This window comes from Salmo trutta, chromosome 31, assembly GCF_901001165.1.
Source record: "Salmo trutta chromosome 31, fSalTru1.1, whole genome shotgun sequence".
Classification (NCBI taxonomy): domain Eukaryota; kingdom Metazoa; phylum Chordata; class Actinopteri; order Salmoniformes; family Salmonidae; genus Salmo; species Salmo trutta.
Genome location: NC_042987.1, coordinates 26,988,834 through 27,000,887, shown reverse-complemented (window position 1 = coordinate 27,000,887; position 12,054 = coordinate 26,988,834). Strand labels below are relative to the sequence as shown.

Sequence of the window (12,054 nt, the reverse complement as noted above, 5' to 3'; positions counted from 1 at the left end):
CCCCAAAGCACACACCCTGGGTCGCTCCTCTTTTCAGTTCGCTGCAGCTAGCGACTGGAACAAGCTGCAACAAACACTCAAACTGGACAGTTTTATCTCAACCTCTTCATTTAAAGACTCAATCATGGACACTCTTACTGACAGTTGTGGCTGCTTTGCAAGATGTATTGTTGTCTCTACCTTCTTGCCCTTTGTGCTGTTGTCTGTGCCCAATAATGTTTGTACCATGTTTTGTTCTGCTACCATGTTGTGTTTCTACCATGCTGTGTTGTCATGTGTTGCTGCCATGCTATGTTGTTGTCTTAGGTCTCTCTTTATGTAGTGTTGTCTCTCTTGTCGTGATGTGTGTTTTGTCCTATATTTAAAAAATTTTATTTGTCTTATTTTTAATCCCAGCCCCGGTACCCGCAGGAGGCCTTTTGCCTTTTGGTAGGCCGTCATTCAAAATAAGAATTTGTTCTTAATTGACTTACCTAGTTAAATTAAGGTAAATAAATTACAAAATTATACCACACGTATGACAAAACATTTATTTTTACATCTCTAATTACGTTGGTAACCAGTTTATAATAGCAATAAGGCACCTCGGGGGTTTGTGATATATGGCCAATATACCACGGCTAAGGGCTGTATCCAGGCGTCGTGTCTAAGACCAACCCTTAGCTGTGGTATATTGGCCATATACCACACCCCCTCGGTCCTTATTGCTTAATTATACCTCACACACACACACACACACACACACACACACACACACACACACACACAGTCTTATACAACTAAGCTTGTGGGGACACACAATTCAGTCCCGTTCAAAAACCTATTTTCCCTAACCCCTAACCCTAACCTGTACCCTTTCCCTAACCTTAACCCGTACCCTAACCCTAACCTTAACCCAAAAACCTACCTTTGACCCTAAACCTAACCCTAGCTCCTAACCATAACCCCAAAACGAACCATAGTTCCTAACCCTAAACAAAGTTCTAACTCTAACACTAATTCTAACCTTAACCCTAAACCCCTTAGAAATAGCATTTGACCTCGTGGGGACTAACAAAATGTTCCCAGTTGGTCAAAGTTTTGATTGTTTACTATTCTTGCGGGGATTTCGGGTCCCCACAAGTATAGTTAAACACACACACACACACAGTCTAGACTGGCACATTACTTTAGAATTACTTTTGTGTAAACCAATGTGCTTTTGCAGTATTGGACTCAAGCTCTTGGAGTGGGTGAGGGCTTGTGCTGCTGAATTGTGAATCATTATCACAATACGTTGTGTAGATGTCTTAGTGTGTGTGTTGGTGTTTTGTGTGTGTGTAACATAAACTGTCTGTATAAGTGTGTGTGTAGTTGTGTTTATAAATCACATCAAATGTTATGCTTCATAAACAACAGGTGTAGACTAACAGTGAAATGCTTAGTTACGGGCCCTTCCAACAACGCAGAGAGATAAAGTTAAAGAAATACTAGAATAATAGAAAAATAAAAACAGGAGGAATAAATACACAATGAGTAACGATAACTTGGCTATACTGTATATACTGGGTACCAGTACCGAGTTGATGTGCTGAGGTAATTGAGGTAGATATATATACTGTAGGTAGGGAAAAAATGACTAGGCAACGGGATAGATAATGAACAGTAACAGCAGTGTGTGTGATGAGACAAAAGAGTTAATGCAAAAAGGGTCAATGCAGACAGTTAAATAGTTAACCAATAGCTACCTGGATTTTTGAAGTCTTATGGCTTGGGGGTAGAATCTGTTCAGGGCCCTGATGGTTCTAAACTTGGTGCATCGGTACCGCTTGTTGTGCAGTAGCAGAGTTAACAGTCTACGACTTCGGTGGCTGGAGTCTTTGACAATTTTTAGGGCCTTCCTCTGACACCACCTGGTATACAAGTCCTGGATGGCAGGGAGCTTGGCTCCAGTGATGTGCTGGGCCATACGCACTACCCTCTGTAGCGCCTTCGAGTCGGATGCCAAGCAGTTGCCATACCAGGGGGTGATGCAGCCAGTCAAGATGTTTTCAATGGTGCAGCTGTATAACTTTTTGAGGATCTGAGGGCCCATGCCAAATCTTTTCAGCCTCCTGAGGGGGAGAGGCGTTGTTGTGCTTTGTTCACGACTGTGTTGGTGTGTGGACCATGATAATTCCTTAGTGATGTGGACACCGAGGAACTCGACCGCTCCACTACAGCCCCGTCAATGTGGATGCTTGGCCTTCCGTTTCCTGTAGTCCACGATCAGCTCCTTTGTCTTGATGACGTTGAGGGAGAGGTTGTTGTCTCTGACCTCCTCCCTGTAGGCTGTCTCATCATTGTCGGTGATCAGGCCTACCACCATCGTATCGTCGGAAAACTTAATGATGGTGTTGGAATCGTGCACGACCACACAGTCGTGGGTGAAAAGGGATACAGGAGGGGACAAAGTATGCACCCATGAGGGGCCATCGTGTTGAGGGTCAGCGTGGTGGATAGGTTGTTGCCTACCCTTACCACCTGGGGGCGGCCCGTCAGGAAGTCCAGGATCCAGTTGCAGAGGGAGGTGTTTAGTCCCAGGGTCCTTAGCTTACTGATGAGCTTGGAGGGCACTATGGTGTTCAACGCTGAGCTGTAGTCAAGGAACAGAATTTTCACATAGGTGTTCCTCTTGTCCAGGTGGGAGAGGGCAATGTGGAGTACAGTAGAGATTGCGTTATCAGTGGGTCTGTTGGGGCGGAATACAAATTGGAGTGGGCCCAGGGTGTCCGGGAGGATAGTGTTGATGTGAGCCATGACCAGCCTTTCAAAGCATTTCATATAGTGTGAATCTTTGTATGTGTGTGTGTGTGTGTGTGTGTGTGTGTGTGTGTGTGTGTGTGTGTGTGTGTGTGTGTGTGTGTGTGTGATTGTGTGTGTGATTTGTGTGTGATTTGTGTGTACGTGCAAAAGGTGTGTGTGTGTCTACCTATGTATCGGCATGTTTATAGTGTGAGGGTCTGGGGGAGGATGTGCTCCTGCTCCAGCATTATTGTTACCTCCTCTCCTCTCTTCCTTCCCCAGGGTGAGGACAGTAAACAAGGATAAATTGGCTTGGGCGGCAGCCCTCCTCTGGAGCTGGCCCTGGGGGTCAGAGGTGACAGTACTGGTACTGGGGACCGAGGCATGACAAATAAGAGCTAGGTGGACCTCGTAAATCCACTGTGGCGCACTGCGGCCAAGCAGGGTCGAGAGCTTAAAACACTGTCCCCATCCACACCACACCATTAAAAATGACAAATGGATCTCTGGTTAACTCAGGTTCGAGAGTCGTTGTACGTTGCCATTATGTTTTAAAAGGGTTTCTGCAATGTTTGCTGTGTTGTACTGACCTAGTTCATTGGACGCAGAGGGAAAGGGAGGTTTTGTGCAGTCATGTCCCTTTATTATTTTGTTTCTGTTCGATAAACAGTAGAGTAGAAACATAGGAGGGAAGGTGAAGGGAAGGGGGGATGGAAGAAGGGGGAGAATGGAGGGAGGCCCAAATCCAAGATATAGAGGGATGAAGTTGGAAGGCAGAGGTTGAAATAGAATGAACCAGGCCATCCATAGAAGACTCAGTTCCAGGAGAGTAAGATGGACCAACCTGCCCCAGACAGGTGTTGGGGTTTGGGGGTTATTGGTTATCATAACCTCCCTCCTCTTCCAGATCCTGGTCCCCCAGCACATCCCTGGGGAAACCACCCTTTGTGTCCCCCGTCTGTTGCAGCATGTACACTCATGATCTCACAATAGGACGAGGCGGTGAGGAGAGGCAAGGTTGAAGGTAAACGGTTAAGACGAGCATTCTAATATCCCCAAACGTTGAATAAATGAGGAAGAATTCTAAACTTATTTTATATTTAACCAGGTAAGTCAATTGAGAACCAATTCTCCTTTACAATGACGACCTGGCCAAAAGGCATAGCATTGCAACAGTGAACAGGACAACACACAATACCACAAAAAAAACACTATGTACAGAGGAAAGGTACAAATTCATCAAATATACAACAATGACACACATTACTACACTAGATGACCGATAGGTCACCTTGCCTCCATCTTGGCACTACCCCCAGCATTGTAAAAAATATTTTGGAAGCTGTAGAAATCAATTTAATGATGTCTACATTAGTTTTTACCACATGTATTATATTATAGACATCTTAATGCATACTTTTAAATTATATTATGTGAGTTAATTATATTATGTGAGATTTTTTGGCACCTAAAACCCTGACAAACTTTACAGATGCACAATCGAGAGCATCCTGTCGGGTTGTATCACAGCCTGGTAGGGCAACTGCACCGCCCTCAACCGTAAGGCTCTCCAGAGGGTGGTGTGGTCTGCACAACGCATCACCGGGGCAAACTACCTGCCCTCCATGACACCTACAGCACCCGATGTCACAGGAAGGACAAAAAGATCATCAAGGATAACAACCACCCGAGCCACTGCCTGTTCACACCGCAACCATCAAGAAGGCGAGGTCAGTACAGGTGCATCAAAGCTGGGACCGAGAGATTGAAAACAGCTTCTATCTCAAGGCCATCAGACTGCTAAACAGCAATCACTAACTCTGAGAGGCTGCTGCCTACATTGAGACCCAATCACTGGACTCTTTAATAAATGGATCACTAGTCACTTTAAACAATGTCACAACAAATAATGCCACTTTAATAATGTTTACATATCTTACATTACTAATATCACATGTAAATACTGTATTTTATACCATCTATTGCACCTTGCCTTTGCCGCTTGGCCATCGCTCATCCATATACTTATAAGTACATATTCTCATTCACCCCTTTAGATCTGAGTGTATTAGGTAGTTGTTGGGAGTTGTTAAATTACTTGTTAGATATTACTGCACTGTCGAAACTAGAAGCAGACGCATTTCACTACACTCGCATTAACATCTGCTAACCATGTGTACGTGACCAATAAAATAAAATAAAACATTTTATTTTTTATTTTTTAAATGAACAAACAAATATAAAAACATTTTCCTTAAAGTATAATTTTTAGAGATTACTGATGCTAGTGTCCCCACTACAACAAAACCATGTACTTTTGTCCTTGAAACATGTAATTGAAATACTGTATCAATCCATGAATTACTACGGAGTATGGCTCCTTCTGGGGATTGCCAATATTAACTTCCATTAGGAGATGCCTGTGGATCTATTGCCACGGCTATTAAAGAGTAATATGAATGCAAATGGTGCTTGGGACTCTGATTTAAGATAATAGGGGAGGGAGACTGCCAAGTGATACGCCAGCCATGAGACACTGGAGTGGGAAGGTAAGGGAGGGGGAAGTCTGTGAGTGAGAGGAACAGTAGACCAATTCTGTTTTCTCCCTTCTTCCTGAAATGTGCATTTTGCACTTAACCCCCCCCCATATATGTTTAGGGATTGGACTGGTGTAATGAATGTGGTGGGAATTCCCTTCAGCAAAATGCAATCACCAATCCAATGCGTTTTAATCGTTGAATTAAATGAGTGAATGGGAGTGAATAATCAAATAAAATCAACGTTTATTGGTCACATGCACATGGTTAGCAGATGTTGATGCGAGTGTAGCGAAATGCTTGTGCGCCTAGTTCCGACAGTGCAGTAATATTTATCAAGTAATCTAACAATTTATGTGTACACTTTCATGGGAAAAAAGGGGGTAAAAGCAATTGGGTTAGAGATGGGGTGACGGGAGAGAGAGAGAGCGAGAGATGAGAAATGAGAAATGTAGGTCTTCTATTACATTTTTGGGGACCATCTAATAATGTAATACCCAAACGGACCAATTGGTGGTGCTATTCTCCTTCGCTGACGCGGTCGGCTGTCGTTTCAAATAGGTCAGGGAAAAGTTTTGTGTTTTCACAATGCAGCTGGGAGGAGCAGACCATTGGCGATTGGTTAGCGATTTTCACTTTTAAATCTGTGATTGGCCCTGCCGCTTTAGCGGGGTGTAAAGAAGCTGTCTTGCCCACTTCTCACTCTCGCCTCCATCCCATACATTCGGCAGGGTCCTACACTGGTTGTCACGCACTGTTTTAGTACGGCTGGAAATGTGACTCTCATAACACGGGCTTACTGACTGGAATGAATACACCGCTCTGTGACAACCGAAGGGATTTGTTTGTGTGCGTGTCCTGCGTGGTTCTCAGTGGATAGGCCTCTAGACTGTGTGGACTATACATTTCTGCAATGACTGTGGATTTGTTTGCAGTTTTATGTGTCATCATCACCACCACGGTTTCTGCGATGGAAGGTAAATTATGGGAATGATCATTGCTGTGTTTTGATGGTTTGGAATGACTGCTCCGCTCCGGAACTCACACTGGCTCTCTCGCGCGGCTCTCCAATGGAATGGCACATGCACATTGTAACGGTGAGAGCGTGCGCTCTGTGATGTCAGTTGAATACAGGGGATGGAATGCACGTTGGTCATGGCAAGCCGGTTCCCGTTATTTTATTCCGAATAGCACGGAGCAGTGGTCTCTCTGTGTCAGTGGGTCTGGCAATAGCCTTCAACGCACTGGTTCTATAAATACTATAAACTTCTCTTTGAATTGGTTTTCGTTACACAATTAAAATATAGCCAACATGTGGGAGGCTCTTTTTATTTGTTTTGTTGGGGTGGCTTATTATTCCATGAGATAATTGTGTGGTGATCTATAGCCTACATCGGGTTTGGAACACTATCTGTGACATAACAGGGAGAGATGCTCTTTTCCCTGCGAGTGTCGTCCTCAGCGCCTGGGTGTAGGCTAGCCCTCTCCGCCTCGCAGGCTCCGTATGTTATTCGGGTCACGTCCTGACATAGGCTTATCATTTGTTTTTAGCGCCAACATCCGAGCAGCAGTAGGATAAATATCGGGCGATTTTATAGATGGCTGCTGGAACTGTTTAGCGACAGTAATGACTCCGCCAGATCAAACCATGGTGATGAGGCACCTCCAGATCAGAACTCTGTGGCTACATGTACGTACAATAGGACCCTTTTCCCTGTCTGTTTTCTGGTCTGTCTGGCTGGTCCTCTTTGGCACCCACCCACACGCACAGACAGATACACAAGCACACACTGTGTAAGGGAAATCAACAGACAAGTGTGCCATCAGCATCCTTGGCTAATAGCCCTTCTTAGAGCTTTAACATGTTCTTCATTTCCTGTGTAGGAGCCGAGGGACTAGGGCACTAGACATAATGTATGTGCGGCATGCATATCATGCTTCAGCCTCTTGACTACGGAAGAGTTCTCAAACTTCACTTTCTATGCTCACACACTCTCCAAAGCAGATGGTCTCTCGTGGTTCTCTGCTTAGCATAAACAAGTGGAATGAATTAAAGACTAGCAAGTGCAGTGGGCGTTACATGATCGTAGTATCTCTGTTTCATCTTTTTATTCTCATAATGATTACAACGTTCATGCTGCCTGGGTAGCTGTGTTGCTATGTAATTCAGTAAAGCGCTGCTTGCTTGTTTATATTCATCGTATTCTATCACACACACACGTGACCCATTGAACAGCTTCCCGAAATCCCTGACTGTAGCTTTAACGGTCTGTCCAGAAAGACAACGCTGGATATTGGGTTGAACAGATGTGTCGGGGAGACACATTGGTTTACCCAGGCAACACCAGCGATGAGAGTGATTTCCTTGTTTAGGCTGGTTAATTGAAAGGAGATTGTCTCACGGGCAGGTTAAGATGTTAGCTGATATGATTTACAATCTGTTGGCCTCACTCTCTCTCTCTCTTTCTGTGTGTGTTACTGTGTGTGTGTGTGTGTGTGTGCGTGTGTGTGTGTGTGTGTGTGTGTGTGTGTGTGTGTGTGTGTGTGTGTGTGTGTGAGAGAGAGAGAGAGAGAGAGAGAGACAGAGAGAGAGAGAGACAGAGAGAGAGACAGAGACAGAGAGAGAGAGAGAGAGAGAGAGGGGGTGAGACAGAGAGAGAGAGACAGAGAGACAGAGAGAGAGAGAGAGAGAGAGAGCCCTTGCCACATTATCCCTCCCCAGATCTGTGTCCCTGTTAATCTGATTATCTGTCCCTAATCACCACATCAGCCCCATAATCACAGACACAGTGTCAGAGATCACCCTGTGTGTATATATGAGACGTGTTTGTGTATGAGTCTACGTGTGTCTGGGGGGGCACCACTGACCATATGGACAGATTGGTGATGAATAGAGAGTAGCCCCTCCACTAGGCTGATATGTGGTGGATGGACTGGTAGACACACAGAGACACACGTCTGTCTGACTGATGGCAGACGTCTGTCCGTGTGAGGGCAGCCATGGCTTCAATGAAAGGTCATGATGTTAGAAAGACCGGGTCAGAAAACCCTGATCCTATCAACTGTTTATGGGACATTAGAAATGACTGGCTGTGGCTCTGGTTACGTGTGAGGGATAGTTTGGGGGCTGGAGGCAAGCACCCACACATTGACACAGGCAGGCAGGCAAGGACGCGCGCGCACACACACACACACACACACACACACACACACACACACACACACACACACACACACACACACACACACACTGGCAGAGGAGAGGAAAAGCACAGAGACATACAGTCGGTAAATCATCATGGGCTGGGCCAAGAGAGGGAGGATAGAGAGGACAGAGAGAAGAGGTATTTGCATGCCATTAGAGGAAAAATGCATGTGCAGTGCCCCATCTCTCTCTTTATCTCTCTCTCTCCAGCTCTCTCTCTTACTCCCTCTCTCTCTGTGCAAGTGTGTATCATTATTCACAACAATAGTGGTCATTCTCCACTACTTATAGAGCCATTGCTTATTTCTGTTTGCCCTTAAACCAATTAAGGCTGCTTAGCTGACTGGGAGAGAGAAATGGATGTATGGATGGAGGAGGAGAGAGAGGGGTATATAGATGGAGGGGTAGTGAGAGAAGGAGGAAGAGGAGGGGAAGAGAAAGTGGCGAGGGACAGAGAGGACATAGAGATGGAGGGAGAAAGAGAGAGAGAGAGAGAGAACAACCAAATCCTCCATTAACTAGCTGGGGACTGACTGTTCTGGTACAAGACACATTCATCAACTACAGCAGGAACCAGAGAGAAGAGAGAGAGTGAGGGAAAGAGAGAGAGAGGCCAGAAGAATGAGAGAGGGCAGGAGGGAGAGACAGCGGGTGAGAGAGAGAGAGAGAGAGAGAGAGTGAGGGAAAGAGAGAGGGCAGGAGAAAGAGAGAGGGCAGGAGAGAGAGAAAGGGCTGGAGAAAGAGTGAGGGTGGGAGAGAGAGAAAGGGCTGGAGAAAAGGGAGTTAGATGAAAAAAGTAAAGATTGTGTTTGGCAAAGAACAGCCATGATCATGAAGTCATCCGTTGCTAAATAGGTACAAATTGATGCTGATGATAGCAAATCCAACAGCCTTTGTGCGTGTGTGTGGGAGAGAGAGAGAGAGAGAGAGAGAGAGAGACATGTCCAACCCAGAAGACAACAGGTGTGTGTATAGTAACCAGTCCCATAGGAGGAGGTATTGAATACCAGCGATACTGTAATAACACCTACCCAGTGGCATGATGGATTAACAATAATAAGACTAGTACATGTTCATGCATGAGCTTCAACCACCAAGTCATCTTCCAGTCAAACCAACACATTCTCTGTCATATCAGTTCCTAGTATAATAACACAGACCCAATTCTCTCTAGGCAGTATCAATATTATGTCTGAATAAGAAGAGAGCAGCGTTACAGTAGATTCAGCAAACAAAAGTACTTTTTTTGTAATAAAATTGACTGTGTTTGTGTTTGATAGAGAGGGAGAGAGAGAGACCTTGACCCCATCTGTGATGAAGAGAGAGAAGTCACTAATGGAGGTTTAGAAGACCAGTCCTCACCTCTCACTCCCTCTCTCCAAATGGAGAAAGAGAAAAAACAGCCCTATTCTGTATGGGAAGGAGGGGTGAAACAGTCATACGTGTGTGTGTTTGTGTGTGAGTACTTGTGTGTGTGAACCTGTATGCATCTTTGCTTCAGGGCTAGTGCTGATCTGCTGACCTATAATGCTGTGTGAAGTAGAACACAATTCTACACTTTCCATATCCTGCAGCATCTATAGTGTACACTTCTGGCCTGTGTTGTGAGCCGAGTGGTATGTAGGGCTATTATAATCTGGGTGGTTCGAGCCCTGAATGCTGATTGGCTGACAGCCGTGGTATATCAGACCGCATACCATGGGTATGACAAAACATTTATTTTTACTAATCTAATTACCAGTAACCAGTTTATAATAGCAATAAGGTACCTCAGGGGTTTGTGGTATATGGCCAATATACCACGGCTAAGGGCTGTATCCAGGCACTCTGCGTTGCGTCGTGTTATTAACCTGTAATGGGTACATTAGAGTGCTTGGAGAGAAAATAGTTCTACTTTGCTGCTGGCCTGGCACCTGCCTTCATAACACTTATGAAATCTAACACTTACCCAAAGCATTTCTAAACCCAGAGGCCCAACATCACGATACCTCCGGGAATGCTTCGCGAAGCAGACTCAGCAGACCAGACCGCGGTTTGGAGTTGGAGAAGTGAACAATTCTTCCTTAGCTGTTCATTTTCTCGATTTCGAAAGGCACAACTCAGATTAGACCCAATGTCTTAAGTAGTTGAACATGTTATTACTCCAACCTCGTGAGAGTGACAAACTGACTGTAGTGCAATGTGTACTGGCGGCAGAGAAGTCAGGTGCAGGAGAGCGGAAACTGATTTACAACGGTGTCGTTTAATATCCATAAACCACCGTCAACAGAACAATACAATAATTGGGTCAAACAAAACCCGGTAAATACCAGGATACCGTGCATAAGCACTACAAGAAACAATTACCGACAAGGACATGAGGGGAACAGAGGGTTAAATACACAACATGTAATTGATGGAATTGGAACCAGGTGTGATAGAAGACAAGACAAAACCAATGGAAAATGAAAAGTGGATCAGCGATGGCTAGAAGGTCAGTGACTTCGACCGCCAAACGCCGCCCGAACAAGGAGAGGGACCAACTTCGGCGGAAGTCGTGACAGTACCCCCCCCCTTAACGCGCGGCTCCAGCAGCGAGTTGACACCGGCCTCGGGGACGACCCGGAGGGCGAGGCGCAGGGCGATCCAGGCGAAGACGGTGGAACTCCTGCAGCATTGAAGGGTTCAACACGTCCTCGACCGGAACCCAGCACCTCTCCTCCGGACCGTACCCCTCCCACTCCACGAGATACTGAAGGCCCCTCGCCCGATGCCTCGAATCCAGTATGGAGCGAACGGAGTACGCCGTTCTATAGGGGGCGGAGGAACCTCACGCACCTAAGACTCCTGGAGCGGGCCAGCCACCACCGGCCTGAGGAGAGACATATGGAACGAGGGGTTAATACGGTAATCGGGTGGAAGCTGTAACCAATAACAAACCTCGTTCACTCTCCTCAGGACTTTAAATGGCCCCACAAACCGCGGACCCAGCTTCCGGCAGGGCAGGCGGAGGGGCAGGTTTTGGGTCGAGTGCCAGACCCGGTCCCCCGGTGTGAACACCGGGGCCTCTCTGCGGTGGCGATCTGCGTTCACCTTTCGGCCTGCTGAAGGTGAACACGGACAGCTTCCCATGTCTCCTGTGTGCGCCTGAACCAGTCGTCCACCGCAGGAACCTCGGTTGGACTCTGATGCCAAGGTGCCAGAACCGGCTGACACCCCAGTACGCACTGGAAGGGAGAGAGGTTAGTGGAGGAGTGGCGACGTGAGTTCTGTGCCATCTCGGCCCAGGGCACGAGCTTACCTCTGGGCTTGTGCCTAGGAGCCTTACACTGGGTGCACACCGAGCAGGAGGAAACATAAACCCTCATGTCCTTAGCCAAGGTAGGCCACCAGTACCTCCCGCTCAAACAGCGCACTGTCCGACCGATCCCATGATGACCAGAGGAGGGTGACGTGTGGGCCCAATAGATCAACCGGTTACGAACAGCAGACGGGACGTACAGACGCCCAGCGGGACACTGGACAGGAGCGGGCTCTGCACGTAATGCCTGCTCAATGTCCGTGTCCAGC

At 46.4% G+C, this 12,054-nt stretch overlaps 1 protein-coding gene across 5 annotated transcripts in view; it reads left to right on the top strand.

Moving 5' to 3' along the window:
- Positions 1 to 5,975: 5,975 nt before the first annotated feature.
- LOC115169838 (ephrin type-B receptor 1) overlaps positions 5,976 to 12,054 on the top strand; it is a 394,957-nt gene continuing 388,878 nt past the window's right edge. For 3 of the 5 annotated variants that reach the window (XM_029725852.1, XM_029725850.1, XM_029725847.1), the window contains exon 1: positions 5,977 to 6,277. In XM_029725852.1, the coding sequence (XP_029581712.1) occupies positions 6,214 to 6,277 (64 nt within the window). In that variant the 5' untranslated portion in view covers positions 5,977 to 6,213. Of the gene's footprint in view, positions 6,398 to 12,054 lie in introns of all 5 variants that reach the window. The other 2 variants (XM_029725851.1, XM_029725849.1) reach the window with 2 other exon arrangements.